This window comes from Nerophis ophidion, linkage group LG28 (genome assembly GCF_033978795.1).
Source record: "Nerophis ophidion isolate RoL-2023_Sa linkage group LG28, RoL_Noph_v1.0, whole genome shotgun sequence".
NCBI classification, from domain to species: domain Eukaryota; kingdom Metazoa; phylum Chordata; class Actinopteri; order Syngnathiformes; family Syngnathidae; genus Nerophis; species Nerophis ophidion.
The window spans coordinates 3,503,524-3,529,643 of record NC_084638.1 but is presented as its reverse complement, the minus strand read 5'-3'; the positions used below and the strand labels follow the sequence as shown (position 1 = coordinate 3,529,643).

Here is a 26,120-nt window from a genome sequence, read left to right as displayed (position 1 = left end):
GACTTTTCTGTTAGGACGGACGCCTCTTCTTACAGTGGGGCAAAAAAGTATTTAGTCAGCCACTGATTGTGCAAGTTCTCCCACTTAAAATGGTAACAGAGGTCTGTATTTTCATCATAGGTACACTTCAACTGTGATGAACATAATGTGAAAAAAAATATCCAGGAATTCACATTGTAGGAATTTTAAAGAATTTATTTGTAAATTATGGTCAACCATTCAAAGCTCTCACTGATGGAAGGAGGTTTTGGCTCCAAATCTCACGATACATGGCCCCATTCATTCTTTCCTTAACACGGATCAATCGTCCTGTCCCCTTAGCAGAAAAACAGCCCCAAAGCATAATGTTTCCACCCCCATGCTTCACAGTAGGTTTGGTGTTCTTGGGATGCAACTCAGTATTCTTCTTCCTCCAAACACGACAGGTTGAGTTTATACCAAAAAGGATACATGGATGATACAGCAGAGGATTGGGAGAATGTCATGTGGTCAGATGAAACCAAAATAGAACTTTTTGGTATAAACTCAACTCGTCGTGTTTGGAGGAAGAAGAATACTGAGTTGCATCCCAAGAACACCACACCTACTGTGAAGCATGGGGGTGGAAACATCATGCATTGGGGCTGTTTTTCTGCTAAGGGGACAGGACGATTGATCCGTGTTAAGGAAAGAATGAATGGGGCCATGTATTGTGAGATTTTGAGCCAAAACCTCCTTCCATCAGTGAGAGCTTTGAATGGTTGACCAAATACTTATTTTCCACGATAATTTACAAATAAATTCTTTAAAATTCCTACAATGTGAATTCCTGGATATTTTTTTCCACATTCTGTCTCTCACAGTTGAATTGTACCTATGATGAAAATGACAGACCTCTGTCATCATTTTAAGTGGGAGAACTTGCACAATCGCTGGCTGGCTAAATACTTTTTTGCCCCACTGTACATGTTAAAAGCAGCAATAATATGCAGAATATAATATGAGGAAATTAAATCTGCATATCGTCCTCACCCTCATTGAGCTTCGCCATGTCCATCCCACCGTTGCTCATCTGCAGAGTAGCTTGAAGTGCGGGCAGGAGCTGGCGCAGGAGGGCAGGGTCCTGAAGATGTGCCGGAGATGGGGACTGGACGCTTTGAGTTAACTGGGCCGTGGAAGAGGAGGACGAGGACGAGGACGTGGTCGTGGTCGTGGGGACGGACGTTGTGTTTAGGCTCTGTGAGGAAGAGCACACATTGCCCGAATTGGACGCGCTAGATTGGTCCCCTGAAGTCATCTCTGAAAAGACAAGTGGAAAGGAACACCGTGCTTAATATGGATCCGAAGACAGTGGGACCTTGTTGGGGTTTCCCACAGAAATGGACAACAACTGCGATAGTGAAACCCCTCCTGTGCAATATCCAATACCTTGACTATACAGTCGTGGTCAAACGTTTACATACACTTGTATATATTATTGGAAACTCAGGACAGCCATGACATTGTTCTTTACAACTCTTATTTTTTGTGATTGGAGCACATACTTGTTGATCACAAAAAACATTCATAAGTTTGGTTCTTTTATGAATTTATTATGGGTCTACTGGAAATGTTTTGCTGTCAATGGAACTGGTGCTTTACAGAGAGTAAATGGGACAATGAAAGAGGAGGATTACCTCCAAATTCTTCAAGACAACCTAATATCATCAGCCCGGAGGTTGGGTCTTGGACGCAGTTGGGTGTTCCAACAGGACAATGACCCCAAACACACGTCAACATTGGTAAAGGAATGGCTAAATCAGGCTAAAATGAAGGTTTTCGAATGGCCTTCCCAAAGTCTTGACTTAAACGTGTGGATAATGCAGTCGAAAAAAGTCAATTTCAGAAAACCAACACATTTGGCTGAACTGCACCAATTTTGTCAAGAGTGGTCAAAAATTCAACTTGTGGATGGCTACCAAAAGTGCCTTATTTGCAGTGAAACTTGCCAAGGGACATGTAAGCAAATATTAACATTGCTGTATGTATACTTTTGACCCAGCAGATTTGCTCACATGTTCAGTAGACCCATAATAAATTCATAAAAGAAGTAAACTTCATGAATGTTTTTTGTGACCAACAAGTATGTGCTGCAATCACTCTATCACACAAAAATAAGAGTTGTAGAAATGATTGGAAACTCAAGACAGCCATGACTGTAGTCAGTTGGAAGCGTGTCTTAATGAAATTAAACAATGGATGTCCGCTAACTTTTTGCAACTTAATGCCAAAAAAACGGAAATGCTGATTATCGGTCCTGCTAGACACCGACCTCTATTTAATAATACAACTTTAACATTTGACAACCAAATAATAAAACAAGGTGACTCTGTAAAAAATCTGGGTATTATATTCGACCCAACTCTCTCCTTTGAGTCACACATTAAAAGCGTTACTAAAACGGCCTTCTTTCATCTCCGTAATATCGCTAAAATTCGCTCCATTTTGTCCACTAAAGACGCCGAGATCATTATCCATGCGTTTGTTACGTCTCGTCTCGATTACTGTAACGTATTATTTTCGGGTCTCCCCATGTCTAGCATTAAAAGATTACAGTTGGTACAAAATGCGGCTGCTAGACTTTTGACAAGAACAAGAAAGTTTGATCATATTACGCCTATACTGTATATACCTTTATATACATACATATATACCTATACTGGCTCACCTGCACTGGCTTCCTGTGCACTTAAGATGTGACTTTAAGGTTTTACTACTTACGTATAAAATACTACACGGTCTAGCTCCAGCCTATCTTGCCGATTGTATTGTACCGTATGTCCCGGCAAGAAATCTGCGTTCAAAAGACTCCGGCTTATTAGTGATTCCTAGAGCTCAAAAAAAGTCTGCGGGCTATAGAGCGTTTTCCGTTCGGGCTCCAGTACTCTGGAATGCCCTTCCGGTAACAGTTCGAGATGCTACCTCAGTAGAAGCATTTAAGTCTCATCTTAAAACTAATTTGTATACTCTAGCCTTTAAATAGACCTCCTTTTTAGACCAGTTGATCTGCTGCTTCTTTTCTTTCTCCTATGTCCCCCCCTCCCTTGTGGAGGGGGTCCGGTCCGATGACCATGGATGAAGTACTGACTGTCCAGAGTCGAGACCCAGGATGGACCGCTCGTCGGGACCCAGGATGGACCGCTCGCCTGTATCGGTTGGGGACATCTCTACGCTGCTGATCCGCTTCAGATGGTTTCCTGTGGACGGGACTCTCGCTGCTGTCTTGGAGCCACTATGGATTGAACTTTCACAGTATCATGTTAGACCCGCTCGACATCCATTGCTTTCGGTCCCCTAGAGGGGGGGGGTTGCCCACATCTGAGGTCCTCTCCAAGGTTTCTCATAGTCAGCATTGTCGCTGGCGTCCCACTGAATGTGAATGACATTATGTTCTTTACAAGTGGATGTAAACTTTTGATCGTGACTGTAAGTGTTAAAAAATAACAGCCAAAAGAGGTTGGTGGATAAGAATGAATCTAAAGGATGACCCCAAACTAGGGCGGGTTTGTCTGTGCGATATAGAAAATAACTATCATATTTTTCGGACTATAAGTCGCACCTGCCGAAAATGCATAATAAAAGAAAAAAACATATAAGTCGCACCGGAGTATAAGTCGCATTTTTGGGGGAAATCTATTTGATAAAACCCAACACCAAGAATAGATATTTGAAAGGCAATTTAAAATAAATAAAGATTAGTGAACAACAGGCTGAATAAGTGTACGTTATATGAGGCATGAATAACCAACTGAGAAGGTGCCTGCTATGTTAACCTAACATATTATGGTAAGAGTCATTCAAATAACTATAACATATTGAACATTCTATACATTTACCAAACAATCTGTCACTCCTAATCGATAAATCCCATGAAATCTTATCAGTCTAGTCTTTTACGTGAAAGAGTTAAATAATATTATTTGATATTTTACGGTAATGTGTTACTAATTTCACACAAGTCGCACCCCCGACCAAACTATGAAAAAAACAGTGACTTGTAGTCCAAAAAATACAGTATATCGTGATATTCGAGTATACATTCTCACGCAGTTGCCTTTAGCTGCGGGCATTGTCTCGCTCTTTCCGGTCTCTCACAGACAACAAGCACCTTCTTACACACGTCACATACAGTCACGCCATACGTCACATACATATACGCCCTCGCGGAGCAGAGAGGTAGCAGCATGGGTAACGTTAGCTGTGATGCTAGCAGAGCCGTGCGAGTGGCAATACGAGAGAAAGAAGGTGCGAATGAAGGATCAATCAATCAATCAATCAATGTTTACTTATATAGCCCTAAATCACTAGTGTCTCAAAGGGCTGCACAAACCACTACGACATCCTCGGTAGGCCCACATAAGGGCAAGGAAAACTCACACCCAGTGGGACGTCGGTGACAATGATGACTATGAGAACCTTAGAGAGGAGGAAAGCAATGGATGTCGAGCGGGTCTAACATGATACTGTGAAAGTTCAATCCACAATGGATCCAACACAGTCGCGAGAGTCCAGTCCAAAGCGGATCCAACTCAGCAGCGAGAGTCCCGTTCACAGCGGAGCCAGCAGGGAACCATCCCAAGCGGAGGCGGATCAGCAGCGCAGAGATGTCGAGGCGGATCAGCAGCGCAGAGATGTCCCCAGCCGATACACAGGCAAGCAGTACATGGCCACCGGATCGGACCGGACCCCCTCCACAGGGGAGAGTGGGACATAGAAGAAAAAGAAAAGAAACAGCAGATCAACTGGTCTAAAAAGGGAGTCTATTTAAAGGCTACAGTATACAAATGAGTTTTAAGGTGAGACTTAAATGCTTCTACTGAGGTGGCATCTCGAACTGTTGATGAATTAATCCCCAAGGAAAACAGCAGGGGGTCCATCGTCTGGCGGTGGTTTGGCTTCAAGTGGGAATATATCGGCCAGACAACCGTAATTTCTTAAGTGATTTCAAAAGCGTTGCTATAAAAAGTAGCATTACAGCTAATACGTAACATCATTTGAAAAGTCACCAGCTAGAGAATGAAGAGCGCGCTTACGCCGTATGTCAACATCTCCGTTCGGTGCCACACGCCCACACCATCAAAATGCCGAGGCAAACATTTCCAGGTCAACAACGTGTGGAAAAAAAAGTCAACAACAGAATTCAATAACGTCTGTAGTAACCTACCACAAAGCCAAGGACGAACACTATTGGATTATTCAGCTCATTTTTATTTGACACTTGAAATGTCTCTGACAATCTTGCACTTCCTGTTTTGGAAATGACATGAACGTTTGTGCCATTGCTTAATAACGGTTTAATAAATACACTTTTGGTCAATTGACTTAGTTGTGATTTCCTTCTCTGCATGAAAGTTTAAAGGGGAACATTATCACAATTTCAAAAGGGTTAAAAACAATAAAAATCAGTTCCCAGTGGCTTGTTGTATTTTTTGAAGTTTTTTTCAAAATTTTACCGGTCCCGTAATATCCCTAAATAAAGCTTTAAAGTGCCTTATTTCCGCTATCTTCGAAACCACTGTCCATTTCCCTGTGACGTCATACAGTGCTGCCAATACAAACAACATGGCGGTTACCACAGCAAGATATAGCGACATTAGCTCGGATTCAGACTCGGATTTCAGCGGCTTAAGCGATTCAACAGATTACGCATGTATTGAAACAGATAGTCGGAGTATGGAGGCAGATAGCAAAAACGAAATTGAAGAAGAAATTGAAGCTATTGAGCGACTAGCTATTGACGCTATTCGGCCATAGCGTGGGTGTACCTAATGAAGTGGCCCACAGCATGGCTGCCTTATTAGCATCGCCGGTAAAATGTGCGGACCAAACGATCAGGACTTTCGCATCTTGTGACACTGGAGCAACTTAAATCCGTCGATTGGTAAGTGTTTGTTTCGCATTAAATGTGGGTATCTAGTTTCAAATGTACAAACAGCTAGCGTAAATAGCATGTTAGCATCGATTAGCGTAGCATGTTAGCATCGATTAGCTGGCAGTCATGCCGTGACCAAATATGTCTGATTAGCACATAAGTCAACAACATCAACAAAACTCACCTTTGTGATTTTGTTGACTTAATGGTTGCAAATGCATCTGCAGGTTATCCATACATTTCTGTGCCATGTCTGTCTTAGCATCGCCGGTCAAATGTGCAGACACTCTGGTACATTCAATGGGGGTCTGGTGGCAGATTCCTTGCCAGTGGTGCAACTTGAATCCCTCCCTGTTAGTGTTGTTACACCCTCCGACAACACACCCACGAGGCATGATGTCTCCAAGGTTCCAAAAAATAGTTGAAAAAAACGGAAAATAACAGAGCTGAGACCCGGTGTTTGTAATGTGAAAATGTATATGGCGGGTGTGTTACCTCGGTGACGTCACCTTCTGACGTCATCGCTAAAAGACCGGTAAACAGAAAGGCGTTTAATTTGCCAAAATTCACACATTAAGAGTTCGGAAATCCGTTAAAAAAATACATGGTCTTTTTTCTGCAACATCAAGGTATATATTGACGCTTGCATAGGTTTGGTGATAATGTTCCCCTTTAAAATGAGCATATATTAATGCAGTATGAAAAAGAATGTTTTAATGTAGACACATAAAATCATCATACTGCTGTGATTATATGCATCAAGTGTTCATTCAAGGCCAAGGCAAAAATATCAAGATATGTATCGTGTATCGCGATATGGCCTAAAAATATCGAGATATTAAAAAAAAGCCCTACCCCAAACACACGTCGAAATTGGTAAAGGAATGGCTAAATCAGGCTAGAATTAAGGTTTTAGAATGGCCTTCCCAAAGTCCTGATTTAAACGTGTGGATAATACTGAAAAAACAATTCCATGTCAGATAATTAACACATTTAGCTGAACTGCACCAATTTTGTCAAGAGTGGTCAAAAATTCAAGCAGAAGCTTGTGGATGGCTGCCAAAAGCGCCTTATTGCAGTGAAGCTTCCCAAGGGACATGTAACCAAATATTACCACTGCTGTATGTATACTTTTGACCCAGGAGATCTCCCGTCCAAAGGCAAAACCCAGTAACTCAATTTTGGTCAAAACTGAGCTGATAATTTTGGAGTTCCTAGGTGATATGCTTTACATTAGTGTATGCGATATTGTAATTTGTTCTGTAAAGTAAGCTGTTACGCGCATGGTAGGACCTAGCACAGGGGTAGGGAACCTATGGCTCTAGAGCCAGATGTGGCTCTTTTAATGACTGCATCTGGCTCTCGGATAAATCTTAGCTGACGTTGCTTAACACGATAAGTAATGAATAATTCTGCTGGTAATCAGTGTTAAAAATAACGTTCAAATTATAAAACATTCTCATGCATTTTAATCCAACCATTCATTTTCTATCGCACCTGTTCAAGAAGTTGCATTAATAGTAAGAAGTATTATATTTATTATTGGTTAGCTTTAGAATGGCAGTGTTATTAAAAAGAATAATCAATCAATCAATCAATCAATGTTTATTTATATAGCCCCAAATCACAAATGTCTCAAAGGACTGCACAAATCATTACGACTACAACATCCTCGGAAGAACCCACAAAAGGGCAAGGAAAACTCACACCCAGTGGGCAAAGAGAATTCACATCCAGTGGGACGCCAGTGACAATGCTGACTATGAGAAACCTTGGAGAGGACCTCAGATGTGGGCAACCCCCCCCCCTCTAGGGGACCGAAAGCAATGGATGTCGAGCGGGTCTAACATGATACTGTGAAAGTTCAATTCATAGTGGCTCCAAGACAGCAGTGAGAGTCCCGTCCACAGGAAACCATCTCAAGCGGATCAGCAGCGTAGAGATGTCCCCAACCGATACAGGCGAGCGGTCCATCCTGGGTCCCGACGAGCGGTCCATCCTGGGTCTCGACTCTGGACAGTCAGTACTTCATCCATGGTCATCGGACCGGACCCCCTCCACAAGGGGTAAGAAGTGAAGTATATAGCGCTTTTTCTCTAGTGACTCAAAGCGCTTTACATAGTGAAACCCAATATCAAATTTTTATATTCAAACCAGTGTGGGTGGCACTGGGAGCAAGTGGTTAAAGTGTCTTGCCCAAGGACACAACGGCAGGGACTAGGATGGCAGAATTGGGGATCGAACCTGCAACCCCCAAGTTACTGGCACGGCCGTTCCACCAACCGAGCTATACCGCCCCAACTCATTACACCCTAAAAATGTTGGTCTTACATAAAAATGCACAAATTTAGTTGTATTCAGTGTTAAAAAATATTATATGGTTCTCACGGCAATACATTTTGAAATATTTGGCTTTCATGGCTCTCTCAGCCAAAAAGCTTCCCGACCCCTGACCTAGCAACTACCACATAACCGCGTAGATACAACAGACAAACCTAGTATCTCAAGGGATCAATCGGAGCTTCTTTGTCAGTCGCCTTATTGTCTTTAATGAGACATTTGCAACCTGATGATGTGATATTATGGCACGAGGGGATATTTGGAAGATTGGCCCAGGACGTTGCAAGCACCTTCATTAAATGTATTGTTCTTGATTCTTCCCCTTGCATACTCTTTTGGGCAGATAACTGTGGAGGTCAAAATAAAAACTGGACGCAGTACACGGCTCTTGCCCAATGTGCAAACGCGGAATGGGGCCCACCCGAGATTGTGATAAAATATCTGGAGAAAGGGCACACGTTCATGACAGCAGATTCAATCCATGGCTCAATCGGCAAGAAAATGAAAGCTCAAGAAAACATCTATATGTTTGATGACTTTGTAGATCTTTGTAAGACAGCATCAAGATAGATTGGTTTTCCTTTGTTTTCTCAAAATCAGCTAGAAGTGAGTTACTAGGCTTTGCCTTTGGACGGGAGAGATTGCTCACATGTTCAGTAGACCCACAATAAATTCATAAAAGAACCAAACTTCATGGATGTTTTTTGTGACCAACACGTATGTGCTCCAATCACTCTAACATAAAAAATAAGAGCTGTAGAAATGATTGGAAGCTCAAGAAAGCCAAGACATTATGTTCTTTACAAGTGTATGTAAACTTTTGACCACGACTGTATATGGACCAGGGGTCGGGAGCCTTTTTGCCTGAAAGAGCCTTTAAAGCCAAATATTTCAAAATGTATTTCCGTGAGAGCCATATAGTATTTTTTAACAATGAATACAACTAAATGTGTGCATTTTTAAGTAAGACCAACATGTTTAGAGTATAATAAATCACCTATTCTTTTTAATAGCATTCTTATTCTGAAGTTAACCAATAATAAATCAAATACTTCTTACCATTAATGCGACTTCTTGAACAAGTCTGGTAGAAAACGGATGGATGTATAAAATGCATGAGAATGTTTTATATTTTGAACGGTATTTTTAGCACTGTGATTACGAGCGGAATTATTCATTATTATCGTGTTAAGCCAGGGGTGTCCAAACTTTTTCCCACTGAGGGCCGCACACTGAAAAATCAGAGCAAGCGGGGGCCATTTTCATCATTTTTATTTTAAAAACCAATACAATATATGTCTAAAAATATACATTTAGGCCTCCACTCAGTTATGATCCCGGGGACCCCAAAGGGTTTTGGTCAAAAAAAATATTTAAAATGTGTCATTATTCAGTATTATAATTTTTATTTTTATGCAAGATTTAAATCTCTGGATCAACATTAGAAAAAAAAAATGGAAAAAACACAAAATATGCATTATTTTCACCCAATAACTTTTTTAGGTGGAATATTTATAAATAAATAAATAAATGGGTTGTACTTGTATAGCGCTTTTCTACCTTCAAGGTACTCAAAGCGCTTTGACACTACTTCCACATTTACCCATTCACACACACATTCACACACTGATGGAGGGAGCTGCCATGCAAGGCGCCAACCTGCAACCATCAGGAGCAAGGGTGAAGTGTCTTGCTCAGGACACAACGGACGTGACGAGGTTGGTTCTAGGTGGGATTTGAACCAGTGACCCTCGGGTTGCGCACGGCCACTCTCCCACTGCGCCACGCCGTCCCTATTTGAGATTAGTGAAGTGAATGTGAAGTGAATGATATTTATATAGCGCTTTTTCTCTAGTGACTCAAAGCGCTTTACATAGTGAAACCCAATATCTAAGTTACATTTAAACCAGTGTGGGTGGCACTGGGAGCAAGTGGGTAAAGTGTCTTGCCCAAGGACACAACGGCAGTGACTAGGATGGCGGAAGCGGGGATCGAACCTGCAACCCTCAAGTTGCTGGCACGGCCGCTCTACCAACCGAGCTATACCGCCCCGATTATATAATAATTGGAGCCTTAATTTTGGATTTTGATTCATTATTATTTTTTGAGCAATGACACTTAAAAACAAATCACACTAAAATAATTGGGGATCCAAAAGTGTCCTACTTATTAAAGTGTTAAAAAATAAATTATACATTTTATTTACTGTTTACTTTTAGCACAATAATCTCGAGATCAACTTCAGATATATCCGTCAATTTTAAGTTTGTTTAGGCCCTTCCTAAAAAAAAAAAAAACAACTCAGTTTTTTATATGGCAAAACACAAAATATGCAACATTTTCCCCAAAAAGATATCTCAAAGTGGAATATTTAATGTGATGTAATCAGAGCCTTGAATAGGTCAATTATTCAAAATGACATTGATTCCATCCATCCATTTTCTACCGCTTATTCCCTTTCGGGGTCGCGGGGGGCGCTGGCGCCTATCTCAGCTACAATCGGGCGGAAGGCAGGGTACACCCTGGACAAGTCGCCACCTCATCGCAGGGCCAACACAGATAGACAGACAACATTCACACACTAGGGCCAATTTAGTGTTGCCAATCAACCTATCCCCAGGTGCATGTCTTTGGAAGTGGGAGGAAGCCGGAGTACCCGGAGGGAACCCACGCATTCACGGGGAGAACATGCAAACTCCACACAGAAAGATCCCGAGCCTGGATTTGAACCCAGGACTGCAGGAACTTCGTATTGTGAGGCAGACGCACTAACCCTTCATTGATTTTGATTCATTATTATTTTTTACAGAAAGAAACAGCCTGCATGGCAGCTTTGTGTTATAAGAGTAAGCATTGCAACAATTTCTTGTTACATTTCATCTCTTTGCTCTTTTATACCACTTTTGATGTTTTCAATTTTTTTTTTATTGTATTCTTAAAATGTGCCGTGGAGCCGTTAAAAAATGACCCGCGGGCCGCACTTTGGACACCCCTGTGTTACGCAATGTCAGCTAAGATTTATCTGAGAGCCAGATGAAGTCATCAAAAGAGCCACAGGTTCCCTACCCCTGATATAGACCATTGGAGCATGGTTTGTTTCAGTATCACTGTGGATAGATGACTCACTTTGTTTTCTAGTCGTTCTGCGAGCGATTCAGACTCAAATGTTCCATAGCGGCACAGAGGAGAACTAGCAAAAACAATGTGAATGTGATAGTATGGCAAGCCAATGCCATATCGTCAATACCCCAGAGAGTTTTTATTGACTGAATGTCATTGGGGTTAATCAACACATGGTCATGAGTTATAACCCTTTGCTTCTGACGCTTAGGTGGATCATGTTGGCTCAATTTGTATACAACTAGGCTGAAAACTAACAGTTGATTCCAATTGGTAGTGGTGGACTGAAGCAGAACACACAATGATTTTCTTCTTTTATTCCCGGCAGACTTAAGCTTGGCTGTGTGTGGATGATTACATGCGATCGAAAGGAGACAATTGATGAAACAATTCCAATATGTTGTCTCAGGCAGCTGTCAACAAGTCTACAAATTGAGTTGTGCCCAACCAGAGTGTAATCAAAATAACCTTTGCGTGAGATTTTTTTTAAGAACCTGCAAATAACTGCTTTCCCATGCTTTAAATTCTAGTCGCACAATTGTAACATCGTTCAATATTGCTTCAGAAAGCAGATCTACACTGCAAAGAGTAGTACACAAGTCGATAATAGCATTTAAGAAGTTGTACATGTTGAAACTGTCGCTAACGTGGTGGACTTTTGGGCAAGAAATGGAGCCAGACCTTCCAAAAATGGTTTGTTTTGTATCGTTATCTGAACATGCAGCAAGATGTTGCCAACATTTTTTGTTGTTGTTGTTCCTGTGTCTTTCTGCTGATTAAAAATGTGATTAAAATTTGAAAAGAAAAATCATTAAGTGACCTCAAAGGTATTTGTAAGACAACCGGTAGGGACAATACTTCCCAGGTAACGACATAACAGACTGATTCACAAATTTATATTGTAATATGACCCACTACTATATTTCACTTCCCAAAAACTAAGGTGATTTTCTCTGTTGTTTTTAAGATCATATATTAAGTGGCACTCTTCATAACAAATTAAAACAATTACAGTTAATAGACTTAAGATTTAGACTTCCTTTTATTGTCATTCAAATTTGAACTTTACAGTACAGAGAAGAACGAAATGTCATTGCATTAGCTCATGGTAGTGCAGGATAAAAGAGCAATAAGGTGCAGATATAAATATATTACTGTACATAGATACATATATTGCAATTTTGCATATGTATCCACATTTATTGTTAGAATAATCGTGTATATATTATCACACAAACTTTAGTATGCTTAAACTCTGTTACTATAATTAGCTATTTAGCTTAAGCTGTACTTTTTCTATCTGTGCAAGGACAAAAACTTCTTGTCTGAGAGGCAGCCTCAGCCGCAGATGTTATCTTTATTTTAGCCCGGTAACAAGCAAGGACTTCAAGGACCTCAACAAAGATAAGACGACAGCACGCAGACGAAGCAGAGACAAGGTGAAATCACAAGGCCCCAGCACATTCCGTCACGTATTGTGCGTCCTGGACCTGCTTTGCATGATATACCGTATTTCCTTGAATAGCCGCCGGGGAGCTAATTAATTTAAAACCTCTTCTCACTCCTGCGCCTATTCAAGGCATGCGGTAAAAGTAAGCAGACGCTAATAATTTTAAAACCTCTTCTCCCCCCTGCGCTTACCAATGGCATGCAGTAAAAAATTGAGTGTGATTAAAAAAATAAAAATAATAAATTATTTTGCTCTATATCATGTCATTACGCCCACTTTTACACCATGCTGCTTTTGATACGAGAATGCAAGCATACTTGGTCAACAGCCAGACCTTTTACACTGATGTTTGTGATATAAACAACTTTAAAATTCTTACTAATATGCGCCACACTCTGTGAACCCTCACCAAGCACTATTCTGGAGAGCATTGGCTCTGTGGCACATTCTAAACGCAGCATAGGGATTACCCATAATGCAGTGTATCAGTGTCTCTTGGATATATTATACACGCGCCCTCAACCCCGCCCAGGGGGGAAGGTGTTTGGTGCCAGCGGTTGTATGGACGTGTAGCCAGGAGTCGTGGATGCATTGCATTGTGGGTAGGTGTTGTGTTGCGTTTGTGGTGTGTTGCAGGGCATATGTTCTCCAGAAATGTGTTTGGTTAGGGTTCACAGAGTGTGGCGCATATTATTAAGAGTGTTAAAGTTGTTTTATATCACAACTATTAGTGTGATCTGTATGGCTGTGGAACAAGATCCCTGGTTTACACACAGTAAAAGCAAATAAACTCCTCCGCCGTCTTGAAATGACGGCAGGGGTAAGGTCACTCGTGACGTCACAAATTTGACCCGACGGTAAAAGTAAGCATGCGCTTATTAATATGGGGAGCGAGTTGTGCCCGGCCGTAATTCAAGGCAGGCGCATATTACATGCCCGGCGGCTATTCAAGGAAATACAGTATGTGACCACTCCTTTTAGAAGCAGCCTCAGTGATGTTGAATGTGGAACTCCTGAATAAATAGAGGGACGCGGGAGCTGAACCTTAGAGCGTAGAGCGAGACTGTGACTAAGTGTACAGGTCCTTCCTTGCGTTCTCCTCATGAGCTAAATTGAACTCCGTCTCTGCATGATTCCTTGCTTCTTGTCTGATTAATAGAATAGAATAGAATAGAATGTACTTTATTGATCCCTAGGGGAAATTCAGCACCACAGTTCGCTCATAATAAACAATGATAATAAATCATATATTATATACATAATATCTGAATAATATAAATATATATTCTACATATATTCTACATTTAAGTGCAGTCAAGATGGACATATGCATTAAATATTATACAGTCTGATGGCTGATGTCATCAGTGTTTGAACATGACATTTATGGATGTATGTTATATTGTCTTTATATTCCAGCGAGTTAATCCATTTTGGGGGGGGAATTGAGGGGATTATTTTAATGCCTTCAAGAGTTTTACAGCCTGAGGGAAGAAGCTTTTACAGAACCTGGAGGTTCTGCTACGGAGGCTGTGGAACCTCTTTCTACAGTCCAGCGGTGAAAACAGTTCCTGGTGGAGTGGGATTGTATGAACTGATTTCACTTATGGATGATGAATCCCGGATCAGAACACCCTCAAATACCACTGTACAACAGGGAAAGGAAGCCTCTGTAGGTCAAATCTAAGACTTTGACTTTTCTAAAGACCATAATAAATATAATTTCAGACCATTTCACATCCATATGGACAAAAAAGTTCAAAGACATTAAGGAAAATCAGAGGAACAAAATTAATTCTAAGTATATGAATTCAATCACTGCCTTGTATTGGGTAAAATACAGTAAGTCGCCGCTTTAAAAACAACACTTTTTTAAATTCTGCAACGTACGCTCACACTTACTTGTAGATTTGTCCTGTAAGGCCTCTTGTCTGTAGTCCATGTCCCGTGGGAAACTGTTTGCTGGCAACTTGACTGAGTCCCTCTGCCGTTGCTCTCTGGAGGAAATGCAAAGCAGAAGTTACGATAGAAAAACATTCCAATAGGCAAAGAACAATGTCAGTAGTCGTAACAGGGGGCGCTTGCCTCTCCAACAGGTCCTTGGGCTTCTCCCACTGGGAGACCTCAGTTCTACAGTTGTAGTAGTACTTCTTCCCAGAAGAACTGATGTGTTCTGTCCAGTCATCCGCTGGTTCCTGGTCGTAACAAGACAGTTACATTTCTATTTCAATAAGATAAACCACGGATTAATATGTTCACTGTAAGGGAAAATGGTGAAAAAGGACAATTTGATAGTTAACAGCGCATCACAGCTTACATATTGTGTTGCATGTTCATGTGTAGTTAAGAAAGTAGGGGCTGGGCGATATGGCAAAAAAATGATCACAATTTTTCATAGCATCCGATCTTCAATCAATCAATCAATGTTTACTTATATAGCCCTAAATCACTAGTGTCTCAAAGGGCTGCAAAGACCACCACGACATCCTCGGTAGGCCCACATAAGGGCAAGGAAAACTCACACCCAGTGGGACATCGGTGACAATAATGACTATGAGAACCTTGGAGAGGAGGAAAGCAATGGATGTCGAGCGGGTCTAACATGATACTGTGAAAGTTCAATCCACAATGGATCCAACACAGTCGCGAGAGTCCAGTCCAAAGCGGATCCAACACAGCAGCGAGAGTCCCGTTCACAGCGGAGCCAGCAGGAAACCATCCCAAGCGGAGGCGGATCAGCAGAGCAGAGATGTCCCCAGCCGATACACAGGCGAGCAGTACATGGCCACCGGATCGGACCGGACCCCCTCCACAAGGGAGAGTGGGACATAGAAGAAAAAGAAAAGAAACGGCAGATCAACTGGTCTAAAAAGGGAGTCTATTTAAAGGCTAGAGTATACAAATTAGTTTTAAGGTGAGACTTAAATGCTTCTACTGAGGTGGCATCTCGAACTGTTACCGGGAGGGCATTCCAGAGTACTGGAGCCCGAACGGAAAACGCTCTATAGCCCGCAGACTTTTTTTGGGCTTTGGGAATCACTAATAAGCCGGAGTCCTTTGAACGCAGATTTCTTGCCGGGACATATGGTACAATACAATCGGCAAGATAGGCTGGAGCTAGACCGTGTAGTATTTTATATGTAAGTAGTAAAACCTTAAAGTCACATCTTAAGTGCACAGGAAGCCAGTGCAGGTGAGCCAGTACAGGTATATATGTATGTATATATGTATATAAAGGTATATACAGTATATATGTATGTATATATGTATATAAAGGTATATACAGTATATATGTATGTATATATGTATATAAAGGTATATACAGTATATATGTATGTATATATGTATATAAAGGTATATACAGTATATATGTATGTATATATGTATATAAAGGTATATACAGTATATATGTATGTATATATGTATATAAAGGTATATACAGTACAGGCGTAATGTGATCAAACTTTCTTGTTCTTGTCAAAAGTCTAGCAGCCGCATTTTGTACCAACTGTAATCTTTTAATGCTAGACATGGGGAGACCCGAAAATAATACGTTACAGTAGTCGAGGCGAGACGTAACAAACGCATGGATAATGATCTCAGCGTCTTTAGTGGACAGAATGGAGCGAATTTTAGCGATATTACGGAGATGAAAGAAGGCCGTTTTAGTAACGCTTTTAATGTGTGCCTCAAAGGAGAGAGTTGGGTCGAAGATAACACCCAGATTCTTTACCGTGTCGCCTTGTTTAATTGTTTGGTTGTCAAATGTTAGAGTTGTATTATTAAATAGAGTTCGGTGTCTAGCAGGACCGATAATCAGCATTTCCGTTTTTTTGGCGTTGAGTTGCAAAAAGTTAGCGGACATCCATTGTTTAATTTCATTAAGACACGCCTCCAGCTGACTACAATCCGGCGTGTTGGTCAGCTTTAGTGGCATGTAGAGTTGGGTGTCATCAGCATAACAGTGAAAGCTAATACCGTATTTGCGTATGATGTCACCTAGCGGCAGCATGTAGATGCTGAAGAGTGCAGGGCCAAGGACCGAACCCTGGGGAACTCCACACGTTACCTTAACGTAGTCTTGATTAATATCACGATTATCTTTTTTTAATTAAAGTCGGATTGTCCCGTGCAGGTGTATAGCGAGAACCCTTGCATCCCTAGTATTGCAGGGATGTGATACTATGTCTGTTACTTTCTTGTAACAGACATTTCCGCCATGTTTGAGCGAGGTAATAATACAGGTGCTGTTCATATTATTAGAATATCATGAAAAAGTTGATTTATTTCAGTAATTATATTCAGAACGTGAAACTTACATATTATATCAATTCATTACACACATAGTGATATATTTGAAATGTTTATTTCTTTAAATTTTGATGATTAGTACTGACAATTACTGAAAATCCCAAATACAGTATCTCAGAAAATTAGGATATTAGTTACGACTAGTACCAACAAATATTTCATTGAAATATGGGCCAACTGAAAAGTATGAACATGGAAAGTTTCAGCATGTACGGCAATCAATGCTTAATTGCAGCTCCTTTTGCCTGAATTGCTGCAGCAATACGGCGTGGCATGGAGTCCACCAGTCTGTTGCACCCTCAGGTGTTATGAGAGCCCAGGTTGTTTTAATAGATAGATAGATAGATAGTACTTTATTTATTCCGTCAGGCGAGTTCCTTCAGGAAAATTACAATTTTCAGCACAATCCCAGTCAAGATCAGACAAACATTACAGGGAGACAGAACAGGATCGCTGACGGGTCTGCCGGCTTCCAGCGCCCCTTACAAAAAAGATGACATACAGGTAAACAAGGGGGGTGGAGGGAAAAAAAAAAAGAAAAAAAAATAGAAGATTAAAATAAAATTAAAAAATCGGTCTTAGCCTAGGCCCTGGAGTGGGGGTGCAGACTGAGGCCAAGGGAAAAAAACAAACAAAAAAAACAACAACAACAACAACTCATAGCCATAGTACACATCCCTCTTCCATGTGTGTAAGAGGGAAACATCAAACATCAAAGAACACAGAGGACATTAAAGACATTAAAGCAGCTGATGCAACAAGACACTTCTACATACAGCTATGAATAAAAAGTAAAAGAAACATATCCACTGTGGTGGCCTCTGCGGTGTTCCACGCCATCGTCTGCTGGGGTGGAGGGAGCGTGGCCAGAGACAGGAGCAGACCCAACAAGGCAACCAAGACAGCCGACTCTACTCTCGGCTAGTGTCCAGTCCGCATAATAGTGGCCTTCAGCTCTTCAGCATTGTTGGGTCTGGCATCTGGCATCTTCCGCTTCACAATACCCCATAGGTTTTCTATGGGGTTAAGGTCAGGTGAGTTTGCAGGCCAATCAAGAACAGGGATACCATGGTCCTTAAACCAGGTACTGGTAGATTTGGCACTGTGTGCAGGTGCCAAGTCATGTTGGAAAATGAAATCTTCACCTCCATAAAATTGGTCCGCGGCAGGCAGCATAAAACTTCCTGGTAGACTGCTGCATTGACCCTAGACCTCAGGAAACACAGTGGACCAACACCAGCAGATGACATGGCACCCCAGACCATTACCGATTGTGGAAATTTGACACTGGACTTCGGGCAACGTGGATTCTGTGCCTCTCCTGTCTTCCTCCAGACTCTGGGACTTTGATTTCCAAAGAAGATACAAAATTTACTTTCATCTGAAAACATAACTTTGGACCACTCAGCAGCAGTCCAGTCCTTTTTGTCTTGAGCCCAGGCGAGACGCTTTTGACGTTGTCTCTTATTCAAGAGTGGCTTTACACAAGGAATGCGACAGCTGAAGCCCATATCTTGCATACGTCGGTGCGTGGTGGTTCTTGAAGCACTGACTCCAGCTGCAGTCCACTCTTTGTGGATCTCCCCCACATTTTTGAATCGGTTTTGTTTGACAATCCTCTCCAGGGCGCGGTTATCCCTCTTGCTTCTACACTTTTTTCTACCACATCTTTGTCTTCCCTTGGCCTCTCTAATTAATGTGCTTGGACACAGAGCTCTGGGAACATCCAACCTCTTTGGCAATGACCTTTTGTGTCTTGCCCTCCTTCTTTAAAGTATCAATGGTCATCTTTTGGACAGTTGTCAAGTCAGCAGTCTTCCCCATGATTGTGTGTCATACACAATCAAAACGTGACCATTTAAAGGCTTTTCCAGGTGTTTTGAGTTAGTTAGCTAATTAGAGGGTGGCACCAGGTGTCTTCAATATCTGACCTTTTCACCATATTCTAATTTTCTGAGATGTTGAAGTTAGGGTTTTCATTGGTTGTCAGCTATAATGGTCTCCTTTTTGGCAAAAACCACCTGAAATGTATCAGTCTGTTTGGAATGAATGTATACATTCTACAAGTTTGACTTTCTAAATGGAATTAATGAAATAAATTAACTTTTTCATGATATTATAATATGACCAGCACCTGTATATGCCAACAGCTGACAACTGACTTTTGTTTTTATATATTATATATTCGAAGGATTCGTGGATGATGAATAACTTAATAAAGTGAGCTTTACATGTTTATTTTGTGTGTTGTGACATTAACGTTTGAGCAACGTTGAGTTATTGATATATTGTTGTTGCTTTGCCCTATATCGAGACGTCGTTAATGGAGTCCGTGTCGCTGCTGTTGTGTAGCAGTTCAGTGACAATTCCTGCTTTCCTGAAATCACGTCTCTCAATAGGAGCCATTTTGGGGTCTTTACCTTTAAACACACAATCATATATCCCAGCATGCACCGCGCGCTTCTTCTCCTACGGGGGAAAATGAAACCGGCGGCTGCTTACCGTAGTTGTGAGACCCATTGTGGCACAATATGTCCATACATAAGGCGCCCCGGATTATAAGGCGCACTGTCAGCTTTTGAGAACATTTTTGTTTTTTCAGGTGCGCCTTATAGTGCGGAAAATACGGTATATATGTAGCAGGTATATAACTTGTATTATATGCATTCCACCAAAAATCCATCCATCCATCCATCATCTTCCGCTTATCCGAGGTCGGGTCGCGGGGGCAACAGCCTAAGCAGGGAAACCCAGACTTCCCTCTCCCCAGCCACTTCGTCCAGCTCTTCCCGGGGGATCCCGAGGCGTTCCCAGGCCAGCCGGGAGACATAGTCTTCCCAACGTGTCCTGGGTCTTCCCCGTGGCCTCCTACCGGTTGGACGTGCCCTAAACACCTCCCTAGGGAGGCCTTCGGGTGGCATCCTGACCAGATGCCCGAACCACCTCATCTGGCTCCTCTCGATGTGGAGGAGCAGCGGCTTTACTTTGAGTTCCTCCCGGATGGCAGAGCTTCTCACCCTATCTCTAAGGGAGAGACCTGGAAACCCATTTGGGCCGCTTGTACCCGTGATCTTATCCTTTCGGTCATGACCCAAAGCTCATGACCATAGGTGAGGATGGGAACGTAGATCGACCGGTAAATTGAGAGCTTTGCCTTCCGGCTCAGCTCCTTCTTCACCACAACGGATCGGTACAACGTCCGCATTACTGAAGACGCCGCACCGATCCGCCTGTCGATCTCACGATCCACTCTTCCCTCACTCGTGAACAAGACTCCTAGGTACTTGAACTCCTCCACTTGGGGCAGGGTCTCCTCCCCAACCCGGAGATGGCACTCCACCCTTTTCCGGGCGAGAACCATGGACTCGGACTTGGAGGTGCTGATTCTCATTCCGGTCGCTTCACACTCGGCTGCGAACCGATCCAGCGAGAGCTGAAGATCCCGGTCAGATGAAGCCATCAGGACCACATCATCTGCAAAAAGCAGAGACTTAATCTTGCGGTCACCAAACCGGAACCCCTCAACGCCTTGACTGCGCCTAGAAATTCTGTCCATAAAAGTTATGAACAGAATCGGTGACAAAGGACAGCCTTGGCGGAGTCCAACCCTCACTGGAAATGTGTTCGACTTACTGCCAGCAATGCGAACAAAGCTCTGGCACTGATCGTACAGGGAGCGGACCGCCACAATAAGACAGTCCGATACCCCATACTCTCTGAGCACTCCCCACAGGACTTCCCGAGGGACACGGTCGAATGCCTTCTCCAAGTCCACAAATCCCTCACGTTTTATTTGATTTCTCTATAATATCCATTGTCACTTTTATTTGGTCAGTTTTTTAGGAAATAGTTCGTTTTGGGAGAATTGGTCATTTTATTTTGAATTCCTACCTTCTTCCGGAAGTGACGTTGAGTCCTCACTCGTTGCTGAGACATGCGTGAGGAAGTAAGTGTTTCTCTCTGCTCTCGTGTTTCTAAAGTGTTTGGCTGTGAAACGAGATTATAATGTGCTCATGTGTTGCTGATATGGTTATGTACACGTGTTCTACTCATAGTTTGAGTGTTTTAGCGAACTTTTTGCTGGTGTACTGTTCGGTGGCGTTTCTCGCTCACACACACACGGTGGCTGCGGCATTTCATTGAAGTTTTCCCTCCATTTTAGACCTGGTTTGCTGCTGAGTCCTGTGTTAACGCTGCCGCACTGTTTCCTGTATATTTCATACAGGTATGTTTCTGTTGCTCCCAAAACTGTACTGTTATATCTATTATTTATTTTTCTATTGTATAAAATATTTCACGGTGGTGTATTAATTTTCAGTGTATTTGGAAATGTGATGTATAGGTTTTGTGATAAATGTGAATGTTTCATATAACATTTTTGTTCATTGAAACTCACTCGTTGCTGAGACATGCGTGAGGAAACTGGTTTGCTGCTGAGTCCTGTGTTAACGCTGCCGCACTGTTTCCTGTATATTTCATACAGGTCAAAATAAATACGCCACCTGTTTCGGCTAAAGGCAACCACAGAGTCCTCTTGTCTTCAAAGCAACTACACAATGCAGATTCGAACCGGCTACATATATATCAATCAATGTTTACTTATATAGCCCTAAATCACTAGTGTCTCAAAGGGCTGCACAAACCACTACGACATCCTCGGTAGGCCCACATAAGGGCAAGGAAAACTCACACCCAGTGGGACGTCGGTGACAATGATGACTATGAGAACCTTGGAGAGGAGGAAAGCAATGGATGTCGAGCGGGTCTAACATGATACTGTGAAAGTTCAATCCACAATGGATACAACACAGTCGCGAGAGTCCAGTCCAAAGAGGATCCAAGACACAGCAGCGAGAGTCCCGTTCACAGCGGAGCCAGCAGGAAACCATCCCAAGCGGAGGCGGACCAGCAGCGCAGAGATGTCCCCAGCCGATACACAGGCGAGCAGTACATGGCCACCGGATCGGACCGGACCCCCTCCACACGGGAGAGTGGGACATAGAAGACATAAATTGTTCTCACGGTACAGGTAACCAACGCTCCGGTCCGTACCTCGGTTTTAGGGCCATGGTTTTGCTTATTTTTCGGTTCATTTTGTGGGAATAAGGACAACTTTTTTTCCTCAAAATTATTTTGTTATTTTTCTTGTCATCAAAAAGTGAATAAAAGTCTTACGGTATTCAGTACACCAATGATAATTTGTTTACCGAATACTGTAAGACTTTTACTTCAAGTTAATATTTACTAAACGACACTTTCAAATGACAAATAATTATATGTACTCTTTAATTAGTTGTATACATCAGTGCTTCTCACAAATGGTGACCCAGATCGTGGAGTTTTTAAAACTCAAATACTGTAGCATATATTGAATAAAATGACAATAAAAAGCTGTTTGAATTTGAGTACCGTGTTTTCGGGACTCTAGGGCGCACTGCCGTTGATTGGTCGATTTTTGATCTTTTTTCATATATAAGGCGCACCGGATTATAAAGCACATAAAAGGAGTCATATTATGATTTTTTTCTAAATGGAAAACACTTTCTTGTGGTCTACATAACATGTAATGGTGGTTCTTTGGTCAAAATGTTGTGCAGATTATGTTTTACAGATCAATTTCAAGCCGCTTTCTGACAGTCGCTTCCGGATGCGCCGTTGTGTGGGCGGTCTTATTTACTTGGCTCATTTTCAACAGCATCTTCTCTCTGTCATCTTTGTTTTAGCGGAGTAGCGTGCAAGACGAGAGTGGAAGGAGTGTCAAAAGATGGAGCTAACTGTTTTAATGATATTCAGACTTTACTTAAATAAATAACGGAGCAGCATCTCCTCGTCCGGAAACAACAACGGAAATGTGTCCCGTGAACTCTCTAATCCAAAGTTCCTTGGGTGAATAATGTAAAGTCACTACACCGGTATGTTTTAGCGCTTTAATGGCGAGTTTACTGACAGATATAAGTACGAACTTTACACTACTTTATGTTGGAAATGGCAACAGTGGAGGATGAATGTCCCACAACAAGATAGAGGAAAAAGAAGAAGCTATCGACTACGTTGTCACCGTGGACTACAATTTTTCAGGATTCATGCAGATCCCAAATACAGATCAGCAAGTACCAGAAGGTGAAAAAAGTTGCTCCTGCATAACATTGCAAAACAAAACGCCAGATAAAATGTCTTACCTTATACACACACACACACACCATAAAACTCGTATGTTGAAGGACATCAAACGGTGCAGCCTACACGTATCTCTTATGTATGACTGCCATCTACTGGTCACACTTATTATACCATGTTCCAAATACAATTGATTCGAAGTGGGTAAGCTCAACTAAACTAATTCCTTACATTAGGCGGTTATAAGGCGCACAGTCGAGTTTTGAGATTTAAAAAAAATGATTTTAACTGTGATTTATAGTCTGGAAAATACGATACAGTAAAATAATGTGTACCAACACATAAAACAAGTTTAATGATTATTCCAGGAAACAAATGTTTTCTTATGCACAAACTCAAAAAGATTTGAACACTAAGTGTCTGTATTCAGAGTTTTTTAGTGCATGTTATATCAGAGGAGTTTAATCTTTGCAGACACAAACAACAACTTAGATATAAAAATGCCTTATTCTGATTAAACTAGTGGGTGTGTTTTTATTAGTCCCAGTCAGGTCTAATAAAGACTCATGTGAGTGCCTGCAGGTCCGTATTCATGGCAGGATTACTAGTGTGCTGCAGAAGATAGTGAAAGTAAAGTGTGTCACTAAAGCCGCTGCTCCTTCTAATTGCTGTTTCAACTTCTACGCTTGTGTTAGTCATATTTCTTTATTTTGTTTTTCTGGGCGGCACTTGCAGCTGTGTAAGGGGAAGAGGCACAACGCTGATTAAACATTAATCACGTCGTCACGATACAAAATTTTGTGCGGTGTAACGGGAGGTCGGGCACAGACAAGAACACAAACACATTCACAAAAACACACGCCAACGTACACAAACACTCACATTCACACACACAATCACGACCAGTAAAGGTGAATTGTACCAAACATTGTTGCTTCCCTGCTGTTTACTACTGCGGTAACTTCTAACAGACAGTTCCGCCCTGTTTGATCGAGGAAATATGCTAACAGCTGATGACCGTGATCAAACTCAAAATAAACGCGGTCGACGATCACAATCATATAATCGCCCAAACCTAGGGGTGTAACGTTACGTGTATTTGTATTGAACCGTTTCAGTACGGGGGTTTCGGTTCAGTTCGGAGGTGTACCGAACGTGTTTCCAAACGAACATATTAGGTAGCGCACCGCACGTTATGTAAACAATGCAGAGCGAGGCACAACAGACGGCATGCCTGCAGCGACCGGGCTAGGACAACATGTAAAAGCCAGAGCTGGAAGACCCTCCTGTCTCGTTAACATCTCCCCTTTGGAAACACTTCAGCTTCGTGGTGCGATACAACAATGGAGGACGTTGGTTTTGCCGACATTGTTGAGCAGCAGTAGGGTATGCTTCTGCCAACACGTCAAACATGCTAACCCCTTTGAAGCGGCACCACCCCCAAGTCAACCTCACTTTAAGTAAGAGAAAGATGATCGTGGCTCAAACGCCGCATTCAAGCAGCCTCTCCTCGGCCAGCCAGGCAGGGCTAAAACCATAACAGGATTTTTTTTATAGCAACACATTTAAGACCACCCATCCAGCCATTTTCTACCGCTTGTTCGGTGTCGCAGGGGGTTGCTGTATTGCATTAAAACTAGATTTTGACCCACTTCTATGGTGGAAGAAAAATGAGCATATATATGGTCTTACTACCAAGTTAGCCAGGCTGGGGGTGTAGGGGGGGGGGGGGGGGGTTATTCTGAGGCTGAGTTGACCTGAAACTATTTAATGTTGCACTTTTTATATGTAGAAGAAAAGTTTTGTCATTTTATTTCATCCGGGCAACAACTGGAGGCGGAATAGCTCGGTTGGTAGAGTGGCCGTGTCAGCAACTTGAGGCTTGCAGGTTCGATTCCCGCTTCTGCCATCCTAGTCACTGCCGTTGTGTCCTTGAGCAAGACACTTTACTCACCTGCTCCCAGTGCCTCCCACACTGGTTTAAATGTAGCTTAGATATTGGGTTTCACTATGTAAAGCCCTTTGAGTCACTAGAGAAAAGCGCTATATAAATGTAATTCACTTCACTTTGATGTTGATTAAAGTGGACCCCGACTTAAACAATTTAGAAAACATATTGGAGTGTTAGCCTTTAGTGGTCAATTGTAGGGAATATGTACTGTACTGTGCAATCTACTTATAAAAGTCTCAATCAATCAATCAAAAAAAGCACTTTATATGTAGAAAGGTTTTGTTATGAAAACATTCTGAGCCTTATCTTATGTAGTTTTTATTTTATATATGTTGACCACATAACGGTGGCAATGGACCATGTGTGTTTATGTATGTTATGGCATTGTTTACAAATTTGGTAAATAAATAACCCAAAAATTTATATTTTGTTGTTTTCTTACTGTACCTAAAATGAACCGAACCGTGACCTCTAAACCGACGTACGTACCGCACCGAAATTTTTGTGTACCGTTACACCCCTACCCAGACCTGGAGAAAGGTTTTCAAACAACGCAAAAACACCCTCTTACTCGTTCCGCAGGCTTGCTCTGAGCTGAATGCGAGTCGGCACCATGGTGGGCGCTGTTGTTCTGAGCGTTCTCATGAGGAGAGTCATTGGTCCCTAAAAACAAAAGACATATTTTTCATGAAGCAATTCAAGGTGGCCATTTCAAGTTTTTAATTACGTCATACAAAGTTAAAAGAACAAATAAACTAGCCTGCAAACATGTTTTAGTGTGGTTAAGTTACAGTCGTGGTCAAAAGTCAGACATCACATTGACAAAGATAATTATCTTCTGGAGGAAAGTTCTGTGGTCAGATGAAACAAAAATGGAGCTGTTTGGCCGCAATACCCACCAATATGTTTGGAGGCGAAAAGGTGAGGCATTTAATCCCAGG

At 41.9% G+C, this 26,120-nt stretch overlaps 1 protein-coding gene across 3 annotated transcripts in view; it reads right to left on the bottom strand.

Moving 5' to 3' along the window:
• The window catches only part of LOC133545635 (WW domain-containing adapter protein with coiled-coil-like), a 79,113-nt gene that overhangs the window by 26,427 nt on the left and 26,566 nt on the right, over positions 1-26,120 (bottom strand). For all 3 annotated transcript variants that reach the window (XM_061891395.1, XM_061891393.1, XM_061891394.1), the window contains 4 exons: positions 25,751-25,842; positions 14,886-14,995; positions 14,703-14,797; positions 1,012-1,278 (listed from right to left, as the gene is read on the bottom strand). In XM_061891395.1, the coding sequence (XP_061747379.1) occupies positions 1,012-1,278; positions 14,703-14,797; positions 14,886-14,995; positions 25,751-25,842 (564 nt within the window). The remainder of the gene's footprint in view (positions 1-1,011; positions 1,279-14,702; positions 14,798-14,885; positions 14,996-25,750; positions 25,843-26,120) is intronic.